Source organism: Mobula birostris, chromosome 18 (assembly GCF_030028105.1).
Source record: "Mobula birostris isolate sMobBir1 chromosome 18, sMobBir1.hap1, whole genome shotgun sequence".
NCBI classification, from domain to species: Eukaryota; Metazoa; Chordata; class Chondrichthyes; order Myliobatiformes; family Myliobatidae; genus Mobula; species Mobula birostris.
In genome coordinates, this window is record NC_092387.1 from 65,772,430 (window position 1) to 65,799,823 (window position 27,394).

Genomic DNA, 27,394 nt, shown 5'->3' on the forward strand with positions numbered 1-27,394 from the left:
GAGAAGTGTGCGCAGTCACAATTACGACAGAGAAAGTACTCAGGAAGCTGAATAGGCTAAAGGTCGATAAACCTCCCGGACCAGATGGAATGCGCCCTCGTGTTCTGAAGGAAGTAGCTGTGGAGATCGCGGAGGCATTAGCGATGATCTTTCAAAAGTCGATAGATTCTGGCATGGTTCCGGAGGACTGGAAGATTGCAAATGTCGCTCCGCTATAAGAAGGGGGCAAGGAAGCAAGAAGGAAATTATAGACCTGTTAGCTTGATGTCGGTGGTTGGGAAGTTGTTGGAGTCGATTGTCAAGGATGAAGTTACAGAGTACCTGGAGGCATATGACAAGATAGGCAGAACTCAGCATGGATTCCTTAAAGGAAAATCCTGCCTGACAAACCTATTACAATTTTTTGAGGAAATTACCAGTAGGCCAGACAAGGGAGATGCAGTGGATGTTGTGTATTTGGATTTTCAGAAGGCCTTTGACAAGGTGCTACACATGAGGCTGCTTAACAAGATAAGAGCCCATGGAATTACAGTAAAGTTACATACGTGGCTAGAGCATTGGCTGATTGGCAGGAAACAGAGAGTGGGAATAAAGGGATCCTATTCTGGTTGGCTGCCGGTTACCAGTGGTGTTCTACAGGGATCAGTGTTGGGGCCGCTTCTTTTTACATTGTACATCAACGATTTGGATTATGGAATAGATGGCTTTGTGGCTAAGTTTGCTGACGATACGAAGATAGGTGGAGGGGCTGGTAGTGCTGAGGAAACGGAGAGTCTGCATAGAGACTTGGATAGATTGGAAGAATGGGCAGAGAAGTGGCAAATGAAGTACAATGTTGGAAAGTGTATGATTATGCACTTTGGCAGAAAAAATAAACGGGCAGACTATTATTTAAATGGGAAAAGAATTCAAAGTTCTGAGATGCAACGGGACTTGGGAGTCCTCGTACAGGATTCCCTTAAAGTTAACCTCCAGGTTGAGTCGGTAGTGAAGAAGGCGAATGCAATGTTGGCATTCATTTCTAGAGGAATAGAGTATAGGAGCAGGGATGTGATGTTGAGGCTCTATAAGGCGCTGGTGAGACCTCACTTGGAGTACTGTGGGCAGTTTTGGTCTCCTTATTTAAGAAAGGATGTGCTGACGTTGGAGAGGGTACAGAGAAGATTCACTAGAATGATTCCGGGAATGAGAGGGTTTACATATGAGGAACATTTGTCCGCTCTTGGACTGTATTCCTTGGAGTTTAGAAGAATGAGGGGAGACCTCATAGAAACATTTCGAATGTTAAAAGGCATGGGCAGAGTGGATGTGGCAAAGTTGTTTCCCATGATGGGGGAGTCTAGTACGAGAGGGCATGACTTCAGGATTGAAGGGTGCCCTTTCAGAACAGAAATGCGAAAAAATTTTTTTAGTCAGAGGGTGGTGAATCTATGGAATTTGTTGCCACGGGCAGCAGTGGAGGCCAAGTCATTGGGTGTCTTTAAGGCAGAGATTGATAGGTATCTGAGTAGCCAGGGCATCAAAGGTTATGGTGAGAAGGCGGGGCAGTGGGACTAAATAGAATAAAATGGATCAGCTCATGATAAAATGGCGGAGCAGTCTCGATGGGCCGAATGGCCTACTTCTGCTCCTTTGTCTTATGGTCTTATATTCAGCCAAGTAATTTGGTTTCTTTAGTAAGAGTCTGGTGTTGGTACTGTACAGGTTTGTATCATGATGACCTTCAAGTGTTGTGATTTTAGTTACAGTGTTCATGGGTGCCCTCTGCCCTCATGTGCTTCTCCACAGATGATCTGCAAAATATGTTCTCGCATCATGTTGTCACAAGAAGAAAGGAAAACATTTCTGGATGCTTTAAAAAAGCCTGGCTTAACCTACCTTCAGAAACGCGGCCTAAAAAAGAAAATATCTGAAAAATGCAGGAAGAGGACGTACTGTCTATTCTGTGGATCATTTAATGGTAAAAGCTTATTACAAAACTATAGCTACTGTTTAACAGATTAAGAACAAATCACATCACTTGCAAATTATGTGTCTCACTTAAATGATGCATAAATGTTTAATGCAAAAAAAATGATTATTTTGTTTTTCCTGCTGTAACCTCTGTGTTCTAGCTGGGTAGTGGTGTATTCTGCATAATATGAAGTGGAAATATCGGTTAGTAAGTTTGCAGATGACACAAAAGCTGGTGATGTTATGGATAGTGTACGAGGTTGTCATAGGTTACAATAGGGTACTGACTGGATGCAGAGCTGGGCCAAGAAGTGGCATGGAGTTCAATCAGAAAAGTGTGAAGTAATACTCTGGAAGGTCAAACTTAAAGGCAGAGTACAGGGTTAATGACAAGATTCTTAGCAGTGTGGAGAAACAGGAGATCTTGAGGTCCAAGTCTAAAGATCCTTCAAAGTGACTCTGCAAGTTGATAGGGTGGCTAAGAAGGTGTATGGTGTATTGTCCTTCATTAGTTGGAGGACTGAGTTCAAGAGCCATGTTGCAGCTCTATAAACCTTTGAGATCACACTTGGGGTATTATGTTCATATCTAGTTGCTTCATTATAGGAAGAATGTGAGAAGCTTTAAAGGGTGCAGAGGTTTACCAGGATGCTATTTAGATTAGAGAGCATGTCTTGTGAGGATGAGTTGAGAGTGCTGCAGCTTCTCCCTTTGGGGTGAAGGATGATGAAAAATGAGGTGTACAAGGTGGTAAGAGCATTGATAGAGTGGACAACCAAGAATTTTTTCCCAGGTGAAATACAAGATGTGTGTAAGATGATGAGAGGCATTGATCGTGTGGATAGCCAGAAGCTTTTTCCCAGGGCTGAAATGGCTAACACAAGGAGGCACAGTTTTAACATACTTGGAAGTAGGTACCAAGGGGATGTCAGGGTTAAGTTTTTCATACAGCGAGTGGTGGGTGCATGGAATGCACTACCGGCAGTGGTGGTGGAAGTGTATACAACAGGGTCTTTTAAGAGCCTCTTAGATAGGTACATAGAGCTTAGAAAAATAGAGAGCTATGCACTAGGGAAATTCTAGGCAGTTTCTAGAGTAGGTTACATGGTCGGTACAACATTGTGGGCCAAGGGGCCTGTAAGGCACTGTAAATTTCTATGTTCTATGAAATAGCTAATACAGTTGGGTATAATTTTAAGGCAATTGGAGGAAAGTTTAGCAGAGATAATCGAAGATAGGCTTTTTTCCTCTTTTTACACAGAGTCTTGGGTATTTGGGGCATCATGCTAGGGTTGGTGGTTAAGGCAGATACTTTATGAACATTTGAGCCCCTTTGATAGGCACTTGGATGAAAGAAGAATGGAGAGGTATGTGGGAAGGAAGGGTTAAATTGATCTAGTAGTAGGTTAAAAGTTCAACACAACATTGAAGGCCAAAGGGCCTGTACTGTGCTGGTCTATGTTCTATATACTTTATGTGTGAACCATATTGAAGGTCATTGTGTTGAACTGAGGAAGAACCTTGCACAGGACAAACTTACCCATAACTTCAGGTTAATTAGGACGTTTGTGAGATTGAAGAGCAGATTTTGAACGTTGGAAGGGTAACCTGAGCTCATACAAAACATTTTCTACTGAGCTAAACAATTACACTTTGAACACAATGTCCTGTTGACTTCATGTCTTCAATTTTGTACTTTTAGGGATGAGCTGATGGACAAGGTGTTGTCAGTTTGAAGGTGATCACTTCTGGTGTGTCAGGAAAAAAATCTGCTAGAACTTCAGGAATAGTTGAAGGAAAAATGTTTTCAAAGCAGGCTTACAACTATTTAAGAATAAGTGGAAGATTTTAAACTAGGTGTTTCACCTCAATCAAATTAGGGAAGTTCTAAATGTAAACTGGTAATCTATTTTCCAAAATAGATTCACTTGTGCAATACACAAAAAATGGTGGAGGAACTGAGCAAGTTAGGCAATATCAATGGAGGGAAATGGTCGAAGTTTCAGTTCCTGAGGAAGGGTCTTGGCCCGAAATGTCAACTATTTTTTCCTTTCCAAGTTCCTCCAGCATTTTGTGTGTGTTGCTCTGGATCTCCAGCATCTGCAGAATTTCTTGAGTCTCAGATTTACTTGTGCTTGTGACCTTTTGAAAGCCTTTATCTATTGCAGCCTTTGTAACAAAAAGTTGAGGCAGAAACGTGTGGTGATGAGCTTGATCTTGTATACGTCAAAATACGTGACAGTTCAACAAGGAATAACTGACGGACCTTCTGGAATATGATAAAAGCATAGTACAAATCCAAGCTTTTCTATTTTATTCTCATTTGAAGATGAATGATACAGTATATATTTTACACTTAGTATAAAATACTATACTATACTTATATACTTAGTATAGAATAGTAGCACTCAACAGGTTAAAAGTGTTGGTCCTTTGTTTTAAATAGGTCCTGTGAAAAAATGTGGTTTGCTAAAAATTATCCACGAAAAGTACAAAACCAACAAGAAAGTAGTGGATGCTGTGGTATCAGATTTTCTGCAGTCCTTCGATACAGCCATTGAACACAACAAAGAGGTGGAGGCTTTGCTTGGAAGAGCACAAGTTAGTACTGTTGAATCTTCTTGAACATATTCTTGACTATTGGCAGAATAAGATTTTGAACCTTACTTTTAATTGATCGGTGCACTTGCTTTGTCGGGTATGTGAGACATAACTTTTGCAGTTTATGCTCGCTCTTCATTGTAAAATTCTTTACAGATGTCATTGCTTTAATATCTTTGTCAATCAAGTCATAGAGTCTTATAGCATTGAAACAGGCCACTCAGACCCACTAGTCCATACTAGTTGCCTGGTGATCTAGTCCCATCTCTCTGTGTCTGGTTCTAGCCTCCTAAACTTTTCCTATCCATGTACTTATTCAGATGGCTTTAGAATATTGCTATTGTACATGCCCCAACCACTACTTCTGGCAGTTCATTCCAAATACGTACCACTTTTTGTGTGAAGAAGTTGCTTCCCCCATGTCCCCTTTAAACCTCTCACCTCTAATCTTAAATCTACATCCTTTTGTTTCTAGCACTTGCGCCCTGGGAAAAAGACTCTGTGCTTTCACTCTGACTATGCCCTTCATGAACTTATAAATCTCTATCAAATCGCCCCTCAATATCCTACATTCCAAGGAATAAAATCCTAGTTTATGCAATCTGTCCTGGTAACTCAGGCCATCAAATCCAGATGACATCCAAGTTCCCAGGAGTAAACATCACCAGTACCTGCTCTGGTCCAACTATGTAGATGCCATAACCAGGGAAGCTCATGAATGGCTCTACTTCCTCAGGAGGCTAAAGATATTTGGCATGTCCCTATTAACCCTTAACAATTTTTATCAATGCACCATGAAGCACCCTACCTAGATTCATCACGGCTTGGTATGGCAGCTGCTCTGCTCATAACCGAAAGAAACTACAGAGTTGTGGACATGGCTCAGCAAAACATGAAAACTAGCATCCCCTCCACAGACTCCGTCCATACCTCTTACTGCCTCAGTAAAGCAGCCAACATAGTCAAGGGTCCTGAGCATTCTGTCTTCTCCCCTCACCAACTGGGAAGAAGATGCAAAGTCTGAAAGCACATACCAACAGGTTCAAGGACAGCTCCAGTCCTGCTGTTCTAAGACTTGTGAATAGCTCTGTTGTATGATCTACATAACAGCTTCAACTTCTGTGTGTCCATGACAAAGAAGCGGGCAAGAAGAATATTGCAGACACTATCCACCCTGCAAACTGCCTTTTCCAAAAGATCTATAGGGTTATTAAAACAAAAACCATGGCATTTTAGAAGTTTCTTCCTGTAGGCAGTTAATCTGATCAACCACTCTAGTTAGGCTCTTTCTACACACCCCCCTCCATCTGTTCCCATGTCATTACACTGCAACCACATTAGACCACTTTTTATCATGCTATTTACATTGTAAGTACATGCTGGTATTAATTTATGCACATTTTATTCTGTATATGCCCTATAATCTAATTTAATTTTTTATTTAATTCTTTATTCTGTATAATTGTTGAATATTTTCTGGTGCATGTCATGCCCTGACCACCGCACCATGGTAGATTGCTAATACATGTATACAGCAAATAAAGTTGAACCTTGAGCAACATTGATTACATGCCCTAAAATCTGGCAAAAGTTTGCTGCAATTTGCTATATTTATTTTCCAGGAGAATCTCAACCCCCTTGTGGTTTTGAATCTATTCAAGCGAATTCCCTCTGAAGACATCCCACTGCTCCTCATGAACCCAGAGGCCGGGAAGCCTGCCGACCTGGTCCTCACTCGGTTATTGGTTCCTCCACTGTGTATTCGCCCCTCAGTGGTGAGCGACTTGAAATCAGGCACAAACGAAGATGACCTAACCATGAAGCTGACAGAAATCATTTTCTTAAATGATGTTATTAAAAAGGTTTGTTAATGTTTCCTAGAACTTGAATTATAAATGATGAATGAAATATATTCGATGATGACCAGCATAGTTTAAGATGTAAAGCTAAAATCAGCTCATCAGAGGTCCAATCTTAACCAGTACAGCTCTGAGCCTTTGGTAGGGTTTAACAATAAACAGCAAAACTCTAAAAAAAACTGTTTTGTTACATTTATTAACTATGTTAACTCTGTGTTTATTTTTATTTTTGTCTCTTCATACTGCACTGCTAAGTAACCACCTGTTTAACCCCAGCCTAATCACAGAACCATTTACAATGACTAGTTAACCTACTAAATGGTACATCTTTGGACTGTGGGAGGAAACCCATGGGGAGGACGTATAAAGACTCTTTACAAATGACGGGGGATTTAAACTCTGAAGTCCAATGCCTGAAGCTGTACTAGTGCCGAGCTAACTGCTGTGCTACCAAGGAGCCCAGAATTTTGGTAGAAGCAGCAAAGCCATAATAATGTTGCGGTTAGTGTGGCACTGTAACAGTTCAGGGCTTCAGAGTTTGGTGTTCAAATCTGGCGCCATCTGCAACGTCCTCCGCGTGAACCACGTGGGTTTCCTCCGGGTACTCTGGTTTCCTTCCACATTCCAAAGACGTAGAGATTAGTAGGTTAAGACCATAAGATATAGAAGCAGAATTAGGCCATTTGGTCCATCGAGTCTACTCTCCCATTCAATTATGGCTGATCCTTTCTCCTTCCCCTCAGTCCTACTCCCCAGCCTTCTCCCTGTAACATTTGATGCCATGTCCAATCAAGAACCCATCAGGCTCTGCCATAAATACACCCAACGACCTCGTCTCCACAGCTGCCTGTGGTAACAAATTCCACAACGTCACCACCCTCTGGTAGCTAATGAAATTTCTCCGCATTTCTGTTTTAAATGTTTGACACAACTTTGTGGGCCGAAGGTCCTGTATTGTGCTGTAGGTTTTCTATGTTTCTATGTTAAATGGGCGCCCCTCTATCCTGAGTGTGTTCTCTCATCCGACTCCCCCACCAGGGGAAACATACTCTGTCTAGGCCTTTAAACATTTGAAAGGTTTCAATGAGACTCCCCCCACCCCCCAACCCAACCTTCTAAATTCCAGGGAGTGTAGACCCAGAGCTGTTAAACGTTCCTTGTATGATAACCCTTTCATTCCCAGAATCATCTTTGGGAACTTCCTCTGAACACTCTCCAATGCCAGCGCATCTTTTCTTAGATGAAGAGCCCAAAACTTCAGCTTTTTGAACATCTCCTTGGTATTAGTAACTGCACTCGCTCTCTTCCCTTATACCCTTCAACGTCTGGAACACAGCAAGTGTCTTCCACGGTGAAGATTGATGCAAAATACTCACTTAGTTCATCTGCCATCTCCTTGACCGGCTTCATTTTCTAGCGGTCCTATATCCACTCTCAATCCTCTTTTATTTTTTACACACTTGAAAAAGCTTTTACTATCCACTTTGACATTGTTTGCTAGCTTGCTTTCATATTTCATCTTTTCCCTCTTAATGATTCTTTTAGTTACTCTGTGTAGGTTTTTAAAAGCTTCCCAATCCTCTATTTTCCCACTAATTCTTGCTTTGTTTTATGCCTTCTCTTTTGGTTTTACATTAGCTTTAACTTCCTTTGTCAGCCATGGTTGTACTATTTTGCCATTTGAGTATTTCTTTGTTTTGGAATACATCTATCCTGCACCTTCTTCATTTTTCCCAGAAATTCACATCTTTGCTGCTTTGCTGTCATCCCTGCCAGCATCACCATCCAATTTACTTTGGCCAACTCCTCTCTCATAGATCTGTAATTCCCTTTACTCCACTGAAATACTGTTATGTCAGACTTTACTTTCTCCCTATCAAATTTCAAGTTGTACTCAATCATATTGTGATCACTGTCTCCTAAGGGTTCTTTTACCTTAAGCTCCCTAATCACCTCCAGTTCATTACGTAACATCCAATCCAGTACAGCTGATCCCCGAGTAGGCTCAATGACAAACTGCTCTAAAAAGCCATCTCTTTGGCATTCAACAAGCTCACTCTCTTGTGATCCATTACCAACCTGATTTTCCCAATCAACACCACGTTGAAATCTCCTGTGACTAACATAACATTGCTCTTTTGACAAGCTTTTTCTATTTCCCGTTGTAATCTGCGGTCCACATCCCAACTACTGTTGGGAGGCCTGTATATAACTGTCTTCAGGGTCCTTTAACTCTTGCAGTTTCTTAACTCAGCCCACAAGAATTCAACATCTTCCGATCCTATGTCATATCTTTGTACTGATTTGATGGCATTCTTTACCAGCAGAGCCATGCCACCCCCTCTGCCTCCCTTTCTGTCCCTTCAATACAACGTGTAACCTTGGACATTCAGCTCCCAGCTACAACCATCTTTTAGCCACGATTTAATTGGCCATTAAAAATGGTGCTGCAGTTAGGCTAGGGTTAAATTGGTGGGTTGCTGGACCCACCAGCAAAGTAACTGGCTCATTGGGTGAGACAGGCTTATTCCACACTACATCTCTAAATAATGTTATGTTTCTTATAAAATATGCCAATTCCATGTTCAGCTGCAGTTGTTGTAAAGCAATTAATATATATTTGTATTTTGAAGGTCAGTTTTTCAAAGTGTTTCCTTTCCTGACAATGGAAAGATTTAAACATATGCAGTAGTTTATAACTTGAGATCGCATAAATTAATGTAGATTGTAGCTCATTGTATGGTAGGATTTATTTTCTTCAGGAAAGTTGCTTGTCAGCTGCATATTTTATCCTCAGCATTTCAAATACAATTTAACAAAGACGTGTAAAAGTTTTTTTTATCTGAGATAATAGATGCTCTTCACTGGTACAGGTAGTTCTGTTATAACACTTTTCCATAATGCAAATTGGATATAATGTGGTTGTTTAAGAAGGGAATGTGGTTTGTGTTAAGTGGGTCAAATTGGTAATGATGCATTTTTGATCAGGTACTAGAGAACCACTGAACAGTTACTTTGAAAATTGACAATAGACAGTAGGTGCAGAAGTAGACCATTCGGCCCTCGAGCCTGCACCGCCATTCTGAGATCATGGCTGATCATCTATGATACCCCGTTCCTGCCTTGTCCCCATAACCCTTGATTCCCCTATCCATAAGATACTTACCTAGCTCCTTCTTGAAAGCATCCAGAGAATTGGTCTCCACTGCCTTCTGAGGCAGTGCATTCCACACCTCCACAACTCTCTGGGAGAAGTTGTTCCTCCTCAACTCTGTCCTAAATGACCTACCCCTTATTCTTAAACCATGCCGCTGGTACTGGACTCTCCCAGCATCTGGAACATACTTCCTGCCTCTATCTTGTCCAATCCCTCCACCTCCTCCACAGCCAGGATGTCCTTCCGTAACCCTGGAGACCAAAACTGCACACAATACTCCGGGTGTGGTCTCACCAGGGCCCTGTACAAATGCAAAAGAATTTCCTTGATCTTGTACTCAATTCCCTTTGTAATAAAGGCCAACATTCCATTAGCCTTCTTCACTGCCTGCTGCACTTGCTCATTCACCTTCAGAGACTGATGAACAAGTACTCCTAGATCTCTTTGTATTTCTCCCTTACCTAACTCCACACCGTTCAGATAATAATCTGCCTTCCTGTTCTTGCTCCCAAAGTGAATAACCTCACACTTATTCACATTAAACGCCATCTGCCAAGTTTCTGCCCACTCACCCAGCCTATCCAAGTCACCTTGAATTCTCCTAACATCCTCATCACATGTCACACTGCCACCCAGCTTAGTATCATCAGCAAACTTGCTGATGTTATTCATAATGCCTTCCTCTAAATCATTGACGTAAATCATAAACAGCTGTGGTCCCAATACTGAGCCCTGTAGCACCCCACTAGTCACCACCTGCCATTCCAAGAAACACCCATTCACTGCTACCCTTTGCTTTCTATCTGCCAACCAGTTTTCTATCCATGTCAATATCCTCCCCCCAATGCCATGAGGTCTGATTTTACCCACCAATCTCCTATGTGGTACCTTATCAAATGCCTTCTGAAAGTCAAGGTACACCACATCCACTGGATCTCCCATGTCTATCTTCCTGGTTACATCCTCGAAAAACTCCAATAGATTAGTCAAGCATGATTTGCCCTTGGTAAATCCATGCTGGCTCGGCCCAATCCTATCACTGCTATCAAGATATGCCGCTATTTCATCTTTAATAATGGACTCTAGCATCTTCCCTACTACTGATGTTAGGCTAACAGGGCGACAGTTCTCTCTTTTCTCCCTCCCTCCTTTCTTAAAAAGTGGGATAACATTAGCCATTCGCCAATCCTCAGGAACTGATCCTGAATCTAAGGAACATTGGAAAATGATCACCAATGCATCCGCAATTTCCAGAGCCACCTCCTTTAGTACCCTAGGATGCAGACTATCTGGACCTGGGGATTTGTTAGCCTTCAGTCCCATCAGTCTACTCATCACCGCTTCCTTCCTAACGTCAATCTGTTTCAGTTCCTCTGTTACCCTATGTCCTTGGCCCATCCATACATCTGGGAGATTGCTTGTGTCTTCCCTAGTGAAGACAGATCCAAAGTACTTATTAAATTCGTCTGCCATTTCTCTGTTTCCCATAACAATTTCTCCCAATTCATTCTTCAAGGGCCCAACATTGTTCTTAACTATCTTCCTTCTCTTCACATACCTAAAAAAAAAACTTTTGCTATCCTCCTTTATATTTCTAGCTAGCTTGTGTTCATATCTCATTTTTTCTCCCCGTATAGCCTTTTTAGTTAAGTTCTGTTGCTCCTTAAAAATTTCCCAATCATCCGTCTTCCCACTCACAAGCAGGAGGGGAAAAAGCTGTCTTGGAAAGAAAAATTCCTGTTTCTGTGTAACTTCTCCACAGTAACTAGACTCACTGGTCTCTTACCAACAGCTAAGTTTACTACAGGAAGCCATTGGGAATTAACAAGGTACTTGTGCAAGGATACTTTGTTAAACAATGTAGCAGAGTAATTTTGCAGTAACAAAATCAACTTGTAACTATTTAAAACACCTATATGTTTGAAAATCCTGTGGACAGAATCAGTTTGTTATTGAAGATTTGAAACTGTTCAGCCCTAGCCCTCTTTTTTATTGAAACAATTGTTTTTATAGAAGGATTTTCTGTAATGTGAGGTTTCTTTGAAGCATATATTGTGGCAGACTGCCTGTAACTGTGGAGTATTTATTGTTGGTGAAACGATAAGCCAGTGAACACAGTATCCCATCAATGGAAATAGATGTTCTGAACTCAATGGCTTAACCCCAATCCCTGTACCACCTTCTGCAAGAGATGTGCTGCTGTTAATCTAATGGTGTAGTTTGGAATCTCAGTGCATGAAACTGAGAGGATTGTTTTGCAAAGGTATCCACCAAATTTCTACAGGTTGTTGAATGAAACTTTTCTTTTACTTTGGTTATTGACCTTAATTGTTGACTATTCCAAATTAAATTAAACATAGCATTGTGCCCCTGTCAAACATGCCTTGTGCTGCTTCAGAATGAAAAGAATATATAACATGCTGATGGTTCGGCTTATGAATTTTGGGAGAAATTTGAGTGTAGAGTCACGACTGTAATGTTTTATTTACTGTTGAGATACGGTGTGTTAATAGGCACTTCTGGCCCTTTGAGCCACGCTGCCCAGCATTCCCCCAATCTTGAATCCCAGCCTGATCACAGGACAATTTACAATGACCAATTAACCTTCCAACCAGTGCGACTTTGGACTGTGGACGGAAATTCACACAGCCACAGGGGGAATGTACAAACTCCTTACAGGCAACAGTAGGAATTGAACCTGGGTTGCCTGTACTGAAAAGCATTGTGCTAATCACTACAGTGATAATGGCAGAGTGAAGACCCAGTATCAGGTGTCAGCATGTAAAGTTGAAAGCAGGACTATTGGCCTGAAGTTTGGACATGGGGATAATATAGAGGCTTGAATAGATGATGGAAGTTTACATCGGGAGAAATGTAGGGATATTCTCAGAACGATGTACATCCTTTTGGCTGACCTATATTGTCTACATTGAAACCTGGAGGATTTATCTACACGTAGAGCTGTGTGATTTGGTTTGACAAACCCATTAGTGGGGGCTGTGATTTGGACCTAGCATGCAGCAGTGGAAGTCCTGCATTTGAACTAAGCATAATAAAACTGAGCAGGGAATGATGTTCTACTGCAGTGTATACTTTGAAAGCTTTTGAATTATTACACCAGTAAGGAAATGTAATATTAAATCTGGTTAAAGACAGTATCTCTTAATTGCATACAATAATGTTTGTGTACACCACATAATATTGTATATCTTAATGCTGACGGCAGTATTGGGTTCTGATGTACTTTATTATTGACAACTCAGTCTGGTGCATACATCTGGAATTTAATTTGAGTTTCTTCTGGATAGAGTGCATGGGCGCCATCTTGTGGTCATTGTGAGTAACCTTCCCCATTTTAACATCACTGTGTGATACAGTACTTTACAGCCCGTTCAAATAATTTGCACAAAACCTGTTGTGTTTTTTACCCTTCCTATTTACTAGTGGAGATACGGTTTTACCAAAGGAGGCATAAGGCACTCCTTCTCTTCACTAGCCTGCAGGGTGTAGTACCTTCTTAGCATCCCAAACCGCCCCCCCCCACCCTGATCAGGGTCACATGAGGCCATGGGAGCAGGTGGTGGATGGTCGTATGAGCAGCTGGTACATATCACAAGTTCTGGTTATGCGACCACTGACACCAGGCAGTATTGATAATGGCTGAGGTCACCCGTCTTGTAAAGACATTTCCCAGAAGAAGGCAATGGCAAACCACTTCTGTAGAAAAATTTGCCAAGAACAGTCATGGTCATGAGATTGTGATTGCCCATATCATATGACATGGCACATAATGATGATTAACTAGAACTTTGTTCTTTCAATTTCTGCTCCCAAGTTATTTTTTCATATTTAATACTCAATTTCCTCCTTACTGGTTTGGTCTTATCCACTGTCACAATCTAGCTAAGTCCACACTGTTTTTGTCTGGTATGGTGTTGTCTTCCCATTTCAAATTCTGTCTTGGACCTGAGTCACATTCCTGGCCTAACCTTTTGTTTCACATGTGTTCTGGCAATTGCCAGAAGCCTTTTCACTTGATCCCAATGTACAATGGCCCTTTGTTCTGTACTATGGTCTTTAAAAAAAGTCTTATTATGTACGTAACTGCATAATTAGTGAAAATTATATTTTTGGTCTTTATATTAAATCTGTAAAACATTAGGTAATATACACAATGCAGAAGTGATGAGAAGCAGCAAAAATTAGAAAGCATAGGTTAAGTTAAGAGGGAAGGAAAGTTCGAGATAAATATTTAACCGTTGGCATGTGTGCCCCTGTCAAATATGCTTTGTGTTGCTTCGGAGTAAAAACAATATAACATACTGATGGTTTGACTTCTGAATTTTGGAAGGAATTTGAATGTAGAGTCATGACTATGATGATGGTGTTCATGACAGACAGAAGAAAGCTGGAGAAGTTATGTTTAAACTTTGAAAACTGTAATGATGTTCTTTGAATGATGTGCAGTTGATGGCATTTGCACGGGGAGGAGGGAAAGAATAGCTGAGCCGGTACTGTGAAAGTATAGATTGTAAAAAAAAATTGATCAATTCGGGGAAGGGGAGAGTTGATGCTTTGCTGCTGCTTGTGTGCCCGGGGTGGGAGGAAGGTTTGGAGTTCCAACTTTTTTCTGTCATTCATTCTGTGGGATTTTTTCTATGTCATTTCGTGGATGTCTGCAAAGCATAAGAATTTCAGGTTGTATACTGTATACATTCTCTGATATTAAATTGAACCATTGATAAGGGTCTCTACCATGATTCATGAAAGATAAGAGCAGTGGCAAGTGATCTTTTTAAAGTTGGAATCAGAATCTGGTTTATTATGACCTATATGACATGAAATTTGTTGTTTTGGGGCAGCAATACAGTGAAAATTACTATAACTTACAAAATAAATAGTGGGGAGAAAAAGAAGAATGAGGTCAATTTCACGGAAATCTGATGAGTGGGGTTGGGAGGGAGGAGTAAGCTATTCCTGAATCCTTGTATATGGGTCTCCAGGCTCCTGTGCCTCCTCCCTGATGGTAGTAACAAAGAGAGGGCACGTGGGCATGTCCTGGAAGGTGAGGTTACTTGGTGAGAGCCATTATGCCTTCTTGAGATACTGCCTCATGAGGGTGCTCTCGATGGTGAGGAGGTTTGTGCCCACAGCTGAGCTGTCTGAGTCTGCGACTCTGCAGCTTTTTGTGATCCTGTGTATTGGAGCCTCCATACCAGACTGTGATGCAACCAGCAAGAAGTTGATTGTGGAAATTATGGAATACATAGAATGGTAGCAGACAAGAGCCCGCTTTGAGGAAGTATATTTGAGTTTTACAGAAAAATCATCAATAGCACAGAAAATTTAATTTGGATTGAAGCTGTGATTTTATTTGTTCATTCAGGATTTATCATACTTTGAATGAAACGGAATGGAAAACATCTAGATCAATAACATGAACACAGCTTCGTGCAGGGGAAAGAGAAGGAAATGGTTCTGTTGCCATGTAGAATAACTTCAGACTGGTAATTTGTCAGTAGTTTCCCCTTTCAGTTCGCAATCAGTTAATGAACTCTTGTGTCCCCAGCATCGCATGTCTGGAGCGAAGACTCAAATGATCATGGAAGACTGGGACTTCTTACAATTGCAGTGTGCACTATATATCAATAGTGAGCTTTCTGGCATTCCTCTCAACATGGCACCAAAGAAGTGGACCAGGGGCTTTGTGCAGCGGCTGAAAGGGAAACAGGGTAAGTCGTTGAGACTGAATGTCTTTCTGTCTAAATGCTCATAGAAAATACTGGTGATAATCAAGTGAAGGAGTTGTGAATGAAGTTATCCACGCCAGTTCAAGACTCTGACGGTTGTAGGGTAATAACTGTTCCTGAACCTCGTGGTGTGGAACTCAAAGGATTCTGTACCCCCTTCCCCAACATAGCAGGGAGAAGTGAGTATGGTCTGGATGTTGGGGGGGTCCTTGATGATGGATGCTGCTTTCTTGTGGTAGCACTCCATGTAAATGAGCTCAATAGTGGGGTGGATTTTCCCTGTGATGGACTGAGCTGTAGCATTCCTGGTATGGTGTTTCCATACCAGGCCATGGTGCAGCCAGTTAGGATGCTCTCCACGGTGCATCTATAGAAGTTTGTCAAAGTTTTTGGTGATAAACTGAATCTGTGCAAACTTCTAAGAAAGCAGAGGTGCTGTTATGACAGTGATAGACCTGGGGAGCTGTTGATCACCAATCCTGTGGTATCAAATTATCCAACAGGCATGAAAGTTATGTGGAATGAAATATACAAAGAAAAACTTAATTATCAAAACAAATATGTAAATGTTTTCCATAGCTGAATGAAGTCAGCAATGAAGATAATTATATCAAAATACAGTGAGGCCTAAAGACTCTCATAAGAAATTAGAATAGTTAATCCAAAATGTTATTGCTTTGGGTACAATTGATAGGAGCGTTTATTTAATGAAATATGAAGTCCCAAACTTTAGATTCCAATAATGAGTGAATTGAAAAAGGTAATTTTCACTTCTGTCAGGAATTTTCAGCTCCTCTGACAAAATGTTCTTGCAATAATATAACATCTGTACCTCCAAGCTAAATTTCATTCTGTCTGGATCTTAGGCAGCACGGTAGCGTAGTGGTTAGATTAACACTTTACAACACCAGTAATGCAGGTTCAATACCGGTCACTGTCAGTAAGGAGTTTGACTGTTCTCCCTGTGACCCCGTGTTTTCCGCCAGGTACTCCAGTTTCCACCCACATTCCAAAGGCATACAGGTTAGAGTTAGTGAGTTGTGAGCATGTAATATTGGTGTTTAGAGTACTAAGACAGTTATGGGCTGCCACCAGCACACCCTTGGACTATGTTGGTTGTTGACGCAAATGATGCATTTCACTGTATGTGTTGATGTACATGTGACAAATAAAGGTCATCTTCAATCTTTATATCATAAAATGTATCTGCAAGCTGTTCCAATTCAGATCCTGAGCCAAAGTAACAATGTACTCGGTCAAACTGCATACAGTTTTTATCATATTGAATTAGCTATCAAATAATAAGGCCATCAGGAACATTAAAAAGACACCCTTATAATCATACCTAAAGATTTAATAATAATTAACCCTCCATTCAAAACACTTTAGGTCGATTTCGAGGCAATTTGTCTGGGAAAAGAGTGGATTTTTCCAGCAGGACTGTAATTTCTCCTGATCCAAATCTGCGTATAGATGAAGTAGCGGTTCCAGTGCATGTGGCAAAGATCCTGACCTATCCTGAAAGAGTGAGTTCTCTTTTTAAGGTACTTTTTTGCTTGGTTTGGAAGGAGTATGTTAATACACATAAACTTGGTTATTTTCACTGCAGGTGACAAAGGCTAATCTGGAATTAATGCGAAAGCTTGTGCGTAATGGGCCAGAAGTCCATCCAGGAGCTAACTTCATTCAGCAACGGCATACAAATCTGAAGAGGTGATGATCTATTCCCCACTTGGACCTTTTACCTCTTCTCACCTGCCTATTACCTCCCCCGGTGCCCTCCTCCTTCCGTTTCTCCCATGGTCCACTCTCCTTTCCTATCAGATTCCTTCTTCCACAGACTTTTAACTTTTCCACCCACCTGGCTCCACCTACAGGTTTCCCCCACTATTGGAAGGTAGAGCATTCCTATGAAATGGTTTGTAAGCCAGAATGTCGTAAAGTGAATAAGCAATTACCTTTTATTAATATGGGAAAATTCTTGAGCGTTCCCGGACCCAAAATATAACCTACAAAATCATGCCAAATAACACATAAAACCTAAAATAACAGTAACATATAGTAAAAGCAGGAATGATATGATAAATACACAGCCTATATAAAGTAGAAATACTTTTCTGCAATCATTGCTGCACTGTCTACCGTAGCGAAAATCTCATGCAAGCGCTCTCGGCAGAAACACTCTCTCCAGTAACCTTTAAGCTATGAAGCTGCCAAATAACACATAAAAAATACATAGCCTATATAAAGTAGAAATAATGTATGTACAGTGTAGTATCACTTACCGGAATTGGGAAGACAGTGAGCACACTGATGATGGTATGTTAGGCTGAGTCGTCGGAGATTGGGGTGGTAGGAGGTAGAGGAGACTGGGGTGTCATCTCATCGTCGTCTGTTTCCATCAGGGCAGGTAGGTCATCTTCTATGACTCCCCGCCTCGATGTCGAAGGTCGAGGTTCGTCAGCTGACGTGGAAGGCTTGCTTGACTGCTTAGCCTCGTGCATTTTTCTATCATACAGTTCTTCGTAAGCACTCAAACCATCCTGCAAATATGCCCTAAACCTGCGTACCCTTTCAAAATTAAAGTCGTACTTTTCTGGAATCATTGTTGTCAATTGCAGCAAAAATCTCACGCAGTTGCTTCACATTCAGTTCCTGGAGGACTTCACTTTCGGGCTGTTCGCTACTGCGTTTGGTTTCGATTGTTATCCTTTCCTCTTGCAATTGCATCAGCTCTTCATCTGTCAGTTCTTGGTCATGGGATGCCAAAACCTCTTCAACATCATCTTCGTCAACTTCCACAAACCCAGCCTCCTTAGCCAAACTCACTATTGCCGTATTTATTGTTGATGGTTCGAAGCCTTTAAAATCGTTCACTGCTTCGGACCATAGTTTCCTCCAAACGCCATTTCTCATCGAGACTGTTAGCCTTTCAAGAGCATCTCCGATGTTGGCGATTGCCAATTTTATATTGTAGTCTTTCCAGATCTCTCGCAAAGATGCTTCAGAGTTGCCCTCTCTGTCAATGGTACTTATAATAAAACACATCACATTTTACGTATAATAAGCCTTAATTGTGGCTATTAGGCCTTGGTCGCACAGCTGCAGCAACGACGTTGTATTCGGCGGTAAGAACGCAACACATATGTTACTGCCATACTCGGTAATGCCAGGTGGATGAGCAGCACAATTATTGACAATCACAAGACACCTATTATCGAGGTTATTTTCTCTGCAGTATTTTTCAACGGAAGGACTAACGTATCCATTCATGTACTCAGAAAAAAGCACTTGGGTATTCCAACCACTTGGATGTGAACAGAACGGGAAGTGTTTTTTTTATCAACGCCTTTAAGTGCCCTCAGATTTTCTGAATGGTACACTAGTAGAGGCTTCAGGACAGCATCACCAGTGACATTAATCATAGGCATTAGGGTAAACCTGTCCTTCGATGCCTTGTGTCCCTTAGTCTGCTTTTCTTCTATTGAAATAAACATCTTGCTCGGCAATTTTTTCCAATAAATTGCAGTTTCGTCACAGTTAAACACTTGCTTATACGAATAACCACCTTCTGTAATTATTTTCTTCAGTTCTGCTGGGAACTTTTCGGCAGCTTCAGTATCAGCTGAAGCACTCTCTCCAGTAAACGTTAAACTATGAAGCTGCCCTCGCCTCAGAAACCGATCAAACCACCCATGACTACCTTTAAATTCCACTTTCACAACACTTTCATCACCATCGTCCAGTGCTTTCTGTTTCAGCTTATTAAAAAGACTGACTGATTTCTCCTTAAGTCTAAGAAAACTTAATGGAGCACCATGCTTTGTACACCCATGAATCCACTCAAGCAATAGACTTTACATTTTATCCATTATTGGATGTTGACTAAGAGAGACCACTTTGCTACGAGCAAAAACAACAGTAATATCGGCAGCTTTCAAGATTCTTTCTCTCTGCGTAAATAGTGCGAAATAGTGGACGCAGGCAAGTTCAACGTACAGACAATGTCCTTACTTCATTCACCGCAATTGAAATGCTCAATTATGTCTAGTTTTACACTGTGTAACACCCTTACGAACTCAACTTGCTAACGGATGCACAAAATAAATCGAGATAAATCACGTGTCTAATCAGTGGCAGCTAGAATGCAGTTCCGGGGGAGGAACTTGGCCGCTCGGCTCGTGCTGCCTTTTTTCATAACAGTGAAAACACCTTCTGTTAGTGAAAACAGGTAACTAATGTAGGTCTTTCGTAACAGCGAGGTGTTGTAAAGCGAACGCTCGGAACACGGGGCCACCTGTATTACCTTCTAGCTTGTACTTACTCCCCTCCCCCTACCTTTTTATTCTGACATCTTCCCCTTTCCTTTCCAGTCCTGATGAACAGTCTCAGCCTGAAACATTGACTGTTTATTCTTTTCCATAGATGTTGCCTGAGCTGCTGAGTTCCTCCAACATTTTGTGTGTGTTGTTTTGGATTTCCAGCATCTGCAGAATCTCTTGTGTTGATGACTTCATCTACAGTTTTGTTTCATAGCAGAAGAAATTTTGATTCTGTTTACTATTTCCGAATCAATCTGAAATAGTCTTGATTTAGTTTGGATGACCCTATACTTAATTTGCTGTCTATGACATTTTGACAGCTAGGTGACCTATTTTCACATTTCCATCTTTGGTCTGTATGCCTTAATTCCAATATTAAAGTATTATGTACAGTAAAACTCCAATACGTTCATTTAGCAGCAACATACGAATGTTGATTTCCTTGGAATTTTGTTTTACAACAGAAGGAATTCTTATTTTGTTTGCAATTTCCTTTTCAGGCAGTACGGCTCATTGTGCCAGAATAGCCTGTTCCATTAAATAAATACATTTTAAATATCGTTAATTTATTTTAGCTGACCCTGTGCTTGATTTGCTGTCTACAACGTTATGTTAAATAGGTGACTTAATTTCACACTTCCATCTTTGGTCTGTACCCCTTAATTCTTATGTTACTGTGTTTCTATTTATATATGGTAAGGCTCCAATAATCTGGCATCTTTAGGACTTTAATGTTGGACTGTTGGATGTTTCTTCTATTACTACTCAAGTACATTTTGATTTCATGTATGCTTTTACACATTATACTGTACAGTGAGCTGGCAAGTTTAAAGTAAGCAGAAACTGCAGGTGCTGGAGGAACTCAGTTGGTCAGGCATCATCTGTGGAGAGATAACAGACAGATTACTTTTCGGGTCAGGAAACTTTGTCGTGATTGTCAAGCTGAAGGGTCTCAACCCTACTGGAAAACTGACCACTTGAGGTTGAAGGAGCAACCAGGGTGTGAGAACCTGGACTCCATGGAACATGACACTCAATGTTGAATGGACCAAGGAACAATCCCACTTCTTCACAGGCCATCTACAGTTGTTCACACCTCAGGATCTCCTGCCTCACCTGTGGCAGAAGTTGCAGAAACAAGTCATCCTGATTCCAAGGATCCTCCTAAGAAAAAATGTTTGTTCTTAATAACGTTTTGTATTGGTGTCGGTTTATTATTGTTTTAAGTTCCAAGATACAGTGTTGCATAGTTGTCATACAGATCAAATCGTCACACGGTGCATTGAGCTAGAATAAAGTAAAACAATAACATTGCAGAATAAAGCATAAAATCTACCAGAAGAGTGTAGTACAGGTAAATGATAAAGTGCAAGATGATAACAAAGTAGATTGTGAGTCCAAGAGTATCTTATTGTACAAAAGATCCATTCAAGTGTCTGATAACAGCAGAATAGAAGCTGTCCTTGAGCCTGGTGGTACAAGCTTTCAGGCTTCTGTATCTTCTGCTGATAGGAGAGGGGAGAAGAGAGAATGTCCGGAGTGAGTGGGGTCTTTGATTATGCTTGCTTTACTGAGGCAGTGGGAAGTGTAGACAAGAGTCCGTAGAGAGAGACTGGTTCTTGTGATATTCTGGGCTGTGTCCACAACTCTGTGCATTTCTTTTTGTGTTCACGTGTAGACCAGTTGCCAGTACCAAGCATTTTGCATACAGAATGCTTTCTATAGTTCATCGATAAAAAGTGATAAGTGCCAATGGGGATGTGCTCTAAATTCTTTAGCCTTCTGAGGAAATAGAGGTGTTGGTGAACTTACTTGGCCGTGAAATGGGCATGATTGGCGATGTTCACACCTAGGAACTTGAAGCTCTCAACCTCAACACCACTGATGTAGGCAGAAGCATGTGCACTGCCCCTTCCCCACCTCTGAAATAAGAGACAAGCTCTTTTGTAATCAAATTGCTGATGTCCACATTCGTTCTTTTTGCTTATGTTTCTCTGAGTGCATGCTAAATGTTCTTGTTTCCTTAAAAACAGGTTTCTGAGGTATGGAAATAGAGAGAAAATGGCACAGGAACTGAAATATGGTGACGTTGTGGAAAGACATTTAATTGATGGCGATATAGTACTGTTCAATAGACAGCCATCCCTACACAAACTGAGCATCATGGCCCATATAGTAAGTGTTCTGTAAAAACATGAACAGCTGTGAGACATGTATTTTTCATATCCCAGGTTCTCAAGTTATCAAAGTATATAACATCAACAAACCTTTCACATCAGCTAATTGGATACGATACTGCAAAAATAATTCGACAAATGTGTTATTTTAAACCAAGCTAATATATTGTGCTCTTGATTGTTTTGACATCTCTGCAAGATGTGAAAAATGTAAGAAGAAAAGCATGGCCAATATATAGCACCAGATAATCAATGTTGACAAGATAAAAATTAGAACTGCAATTGCTTTATCGATTGTATTTCAGGCTAAGGTGAAACCACACCGTACATTCAGATTCAATGAATGTGTTTGTACACCATATAATGCAGATTTTGATGGTGATGAAATGAACCTTCACCTTCCTCAAACTGAGGAGGCCAAAGCTGAAGCTCTTGTCCTTATGGGGGTGAGTGCAATTTGATGATACTGTATATTTTGTTCTTGTGGCTGTGATTTAACAGGATTAAACCCTTATTTTATTTAGCTAGCATTACAAAGACTTTATTTATAGGGAGAGATTGGATAGGCTGGGCTTGTTTTACCTGGAGGAAGAATTTGAGGGATGACCTGATAAAAGTAAGATTATGAGAGGAGTGGCTAAGGCAAGTAATTAAAGCTGCTTAATGCTGGACTTTACTGGAATAAAGGTGAACTGAATTGTAATTGCAAAGCCAAAAATTGCAGATACTGGAACTCTGAAATAAAATCATTCACTCGTGACCACATTATTAGGTACAGCAGTATACCTATAAAGTGGGCATAGGAGTGGGACCTGATGTGATCTTCTGCTGTAGTAGCCCATCCACTTCAAGGTCTGATGTGTTGTGCATTCAGAGATGCTCTTCTGCGCACCACTGTTGTAGCGTGTGGTTATTTGAGTTACTGTTGACTTCCTGTTGGCTTAAACCAGTCTGGCCATTCTCCTCTGACATCTGTCATCAACAAGGTGTTTTCGCCCACAGAACTGCAGCTCACTGGGTGTTTTTTTGTCTATCACACCATTCTCTGTAAATTTTAGACACTTGTTGGAAAATCCCAGGAGATCAGCTGCGTATTTTTCTATCACACAGTTCTTTAATAAGGACTCAAACCATCCTGCAAATATCCCCTAAACTGACGTACCCTTTCAAAATTAAAGTCGTACTTTATCATTATTCATTCGGTTTCGATTGTTATCCTTTTTTCTTACAATTGCATCAGCTCTTCATCTGTCAGTTCTTGGTGATGGGTTGCCAAAACCTCTTCAACATCACCTTCGTCAACTTCCACAAGCCAAACTCATGTTGTCCTTACTTTGTTCACCACGATCAAAACGCTTAATTATGTCTAGTTTTACCGTAATTGTAACACCCTTACGAGCTCTTTCAGGCTTTTCCGATACCATAGAACTCATCTTGCAAACGGCTACTCACAGGCTCGTGTTTAAGCAATGCCGGCGAGAATCCAGGGGAGAGCGGCTGCTCGGGACGCGTGCTGCCTTTTATCACGCACTGATTTTTTATCGCGCACTGAATTTTTTTTTCGTAACAGTGAAAACACCTGCTGAAAGTGAAAATAGGGTACTAATGTAGGTCTTTTGTAACAGTGAGGTTTTGTAAAGCGAACGTTCAAAAAGTGGGGGACACCTGTATTAAAATGATGTAGTGTGGAAAGAAAGAAATGTAATGAGGAACCAAAGTAAATAAAATAGCCTTCACCTTTCCCAGCAATTTCCTTTGAAACAAGTTATTAAAAACGCTCGACCTGAATTTTGCTTTGCTTATCTTTGATTGAATTCTGCATTTTAAGCCATTTTGTTATCCTTAATTTTATGTACTTGTTTCTGATATGATCAGATTAATTTCACTAATATTGTATCAGTCTCTTAAAGAGTTAAGGTGCATAGTTCATTATTGCCTTTCTTTTCCCTCTAGACAAAAGCCAACTTGGTAACCCCTAGAAATGGGGAGCCACTAATTGCTGCAATACAGGACTTTCTGACAGGTGAAGTAAAGTTGAGCATTTTCATTTCAAAGTCTGAGATTTGATTGGACAGCATTGTCAGGGGTAATGGAAATTCAATGTGCAAAGGCTTGTGAAACTTTCAAGCTTTATGTTCTCTCGAAATTAAGCAGAAGTTAAATCAGGACAGCTCCATGTAGTCTATTTATTTTTTGTTTTTTAGCTCATTTTGAGTGGACTTGCAACTTTTATTTCCTTTTGAAAACTTGTCTAATGGAATTTGCTGTTAACCAGAGTAATCATTTTTAATTTCTGTTAAGATTTATTGTTAAAATGCTTATTTTTAAAAATTCTGTTATAAGTATATTCATAGAACATTACAGCACAGTAATGTTCGGCCGACAATGTTGTACCGACCTCAATACCGATTCCTAAGATCAATCTAACATTTGCCTCCTACGTAATCCTCCACTTTTCTATTCATGAATCCATTTTAAAATATGTAATTATTGACAATTTAATCCTCAATGTCAAATATTTTCTGTGCTGTATCTTTGTTAATGTCTGGTTAGGAAGTGAGAGAACACAGAGAACTAGTTGATAACACCTAACCCAAGCTGGTATCAGGATCAAATTCTTATATTTGTTTTAGTAGAGTTGACTGTATAAGTATTTAAACTTAGCAAACTTCTTATTCTGAAAGCAAATGTATAAACTGATCCAAACTAGTTTTCCGGTTTTAATTGCAAGTTGATCTTGAACCAACCATGGGAGTCATCCAATACCACTTTAACAAATGCCTTTTCCTGAGTCATTCTGTATTTCCAGTATTTAGTGTCTTTGTCCAGTACTTCAGTTATTTCTAATTCCCAGTTTTTGTTGTGACTTCCAGTTTGTTGTCTTCTGCACACTGGTTGAATGCCCAAGTTGGCATTGATTCTGTTATGATTATTATTCTATTAATTAAGTATGCCAGCAAGAAAATTAATCTCAGGGTTGCATATGATGACATATTTGTACTTTGATAATAAAACTCACTTTGAATTTTAAACTTTATTTACTTAGCAGTTTGAGGCTAATCCTATTAGTCAAGGACATTTAAACCTGTTGAATTTGGAATTCCCCCCCCCCCCCAAACACCCATCCTGATGTTTCTGGAGTGGGAATGCCTGATTCTCCCATAATTGATAGTTAAGTTGGCAAATTCAGTATTTGAACATTCAATGTCAGTGTTTGGGCGTTCAATGTGATGAAGTCTAACCTTGTGACTTGGCAGCTATGTTTGTAGTAACTCTACTTATTAGAAAATATCTCCTTCTTGTCTCTGCAGGTGCCTATCTACTTACCTTGAAAGACACTTTTTTTGACAGAGCAAAGACATGCCAGATTGTCGCTTCCATTCTTTCAGGGAAAGATGAGCGAATCAAAATCACTCTACCATATCCTGCGATCCTGAAGGTAATTGAACTGATTTATATTCAGATATGAAAATTAAGCTGGAAGCTTGGAAATTGCTGTGGTCTTTTTTTCTCATAGTTCTTAAGATGTTTTAGTAACCACAAGTTTGGGTAAGGCACCATCATCCATCATGTCCATGCCAAATGTCTCCCAGAGGAACTAACTCACTCTGTTCCATGGCCCCTTATCTGTAGTAATGCAAGTTTTTCTTCACCATATGTCAGTGATGTGAATGAAAATGTAGATGGGTGGATTAGACCATTAAACCGTAAAGTCATATGAGCAGAACTATGCCATTCAGTCCATCGAGTTTGCTCTTCCATTCGAACATGGCTTATTTATCTCCTCAACCCCATCCTCCTGTCTTCTCTCTTTAACTTTTGAGGTCCTGACTAATCTGGAACCTATAAAACTCCACTTTAAATATACCCAGTGATTTGACCTCCTCAGCTGTCTGTGGCAATGAATTCCACAGATTCACCTTCCTCTGGCTAAAGAAATGCTTCCTCGTCTCTGTTCTAAAGGGACATCTTTGTATTCTGAGGCTGTGCCCGCTGGTCTGAAACTCCCCCACTATAGGTAACATCCTCTCCACGTCCACTGTATCTAGGCCTTTCAATATTTGATAGGTTTCAGTGAGTTCCCCCTGCATTTTTCTAAACTCCAGCAGCGACATGCTCAGAACCATCATTAGTTAACCCTTTTGTTCTTGGAATCATTCTTGTAAACCTCCTCTGGAGCCTCTCCAATGCAACCTCATATTTTCTTAAATAAGAGGCCCAAATCATCCTGATTTCCAATGAATGAATGAATAAATAAATGTGTTTATTTAAATTGAAACTGTTTTCTCCTATCTGAATGTTTTATGACAGATGTGATGAGGAAAGAAATTGTCATTTATAAATTCATCTTAGTAATTGAGACACAAAATGCTGGAGGAACTCAGCAGGTCAGGGAGTATCTATGGAAAAGAATAAATAGTCAGTGTTTCAGGCCAAGACCCTTCATTAGGATGGGTATCTCTCGAGTTCCTCCAGCATTTTGTCTGTTACTCTGAATTTCCAGCATCTGCCAAATCTATTGTGCTCAGTACGAGAGCTGAGTATGATCTGTGCTCATGTACAAATAATGTCAAACTGTTTTCTTTACAGCCTGTAACTCTGTGGACAGGGAAGCAAATTTTTAGCCTCATTCTCAAACCAAACAAAGACTGCCCTATTAATGCCAACTTACGCACCAAGGGGAAGCAGTACTGTGGAAAAGGCGAAGATCTCTGCTCCAATGACTCCTGTAAGTCATAGGCATCTTCCTGTCATCAGAACTGAGTGGAAAGTTGGAAAAATGAACAATAACTTTTTTTGAAAATGATTTTTCATGAGATCAGTTTTGTTACTGATTGCTCCGGATATGGTGTTATTCAGACTGGCATCAAATAAAATTTGCCAGTTTAATTTTAGTCTTTTTTCATTCTGAGTTTTAGTTTCCTGCAGTGCATTTGGATGTGATTTTTGTTTTACGAAATAGCATTCATTTTAGAATTTAATTTTGAACCCAGTGGAACATAACGCACTGTATTCCAATGCTGGAGGAACTCGGCATGTCAGACAGTATTTACTGAGGGGAATAAATAATTGGCTTTTAGGGCCGAGGCCCTTCATGAGGACTTAATTCTTGGTGAGGTCCTAATGAAGTGTCTCAGCTAGAAATTAAACTTCGTTCCCTCCATGGATGCTGCCTGACCTGCTGAGTTTCTCCAGAGTTTTCCGTGTATTGTTCTGGATTTCCAGCATATGCAAGAATCTCATGTTTATGCACTGTACTCCTATCATTTGATTTCTAATTGCGTTTTCCAGGATTGTTGTGGAAATCAGACCCAGCACTCTGTGCTGGAGGGAATAACGAGGCAGAGGAGTACACAAGTCGTTGCTGAAGAGTTGATTGATACAGTCATAGAACGTTTCAGCACAGAATTAAGCTCTTTGGCCCATCTAGTCTGTGCCAAATTATTATTCTGCCTAGTCCCATTGACAGCACCTGCAACTTACCCATCCATGTACCTATCCGAACTTCTCTTAAGTGTTGAAATCGAACCCACTTACATATTTATGCATACATACTTCCTAATTCTTTTCTGAG

At 40.4% G+C, this 27,394-nt stretch overlaps 1 protein-coding gene across 1 annotated transcript in view; it reads left to right on the forward strand.

Annotated features, from left to right (window-relative positions):
- The window catches only part of polr3a (polymerase (RNA) III (DNA directed) polypeptide A), a 91,358-nt gene that overhangs the window by 11,611 nt on the left and 52,353 nt on the right, over positions 1-27,394 (forward strand). Inside the window, exons 4-14 of the mRNA XM_072282846.1 lie at positions 1,789-1,960; positions 4,400-4,554; positions 6,177-6,416; positions 15,140-15,302; positions 16,710-16,846; positions 16,930-17,033; positions 21,676-21,817; positions 22,125-22,265; positions 23,773-23,842; positions 25,131-25,258; positions 26,410-26,548. Of these exons, the coding sequence (XP_072138947.1) occupies positions 1,789-1,960; positions 4,400-4,554; positions 6,177-6,416; positions 15,140-15,302; positions 16,710-16,846; positions 16,930-17,033; positions 21,676-21,817; positions 22,125-22,265; positions 23,773-23,842; positions 25,131-25,258; positions 26,410-26,548 (1,591 nt within the window). The remainder of the gene's footprint in view (positions 1-1,788; positions 1,961-4,399; positions 4,555-6,176; positions 6,417-15,139; positions 15,303-16,709; positions 16,847-16,929; positions 17,034-21,675; positions 21,818-22,124; positions 22,266-23,772; positions 23,843-25,130; positions 25,259-26,409; positions 26,549-27,394) is intronic.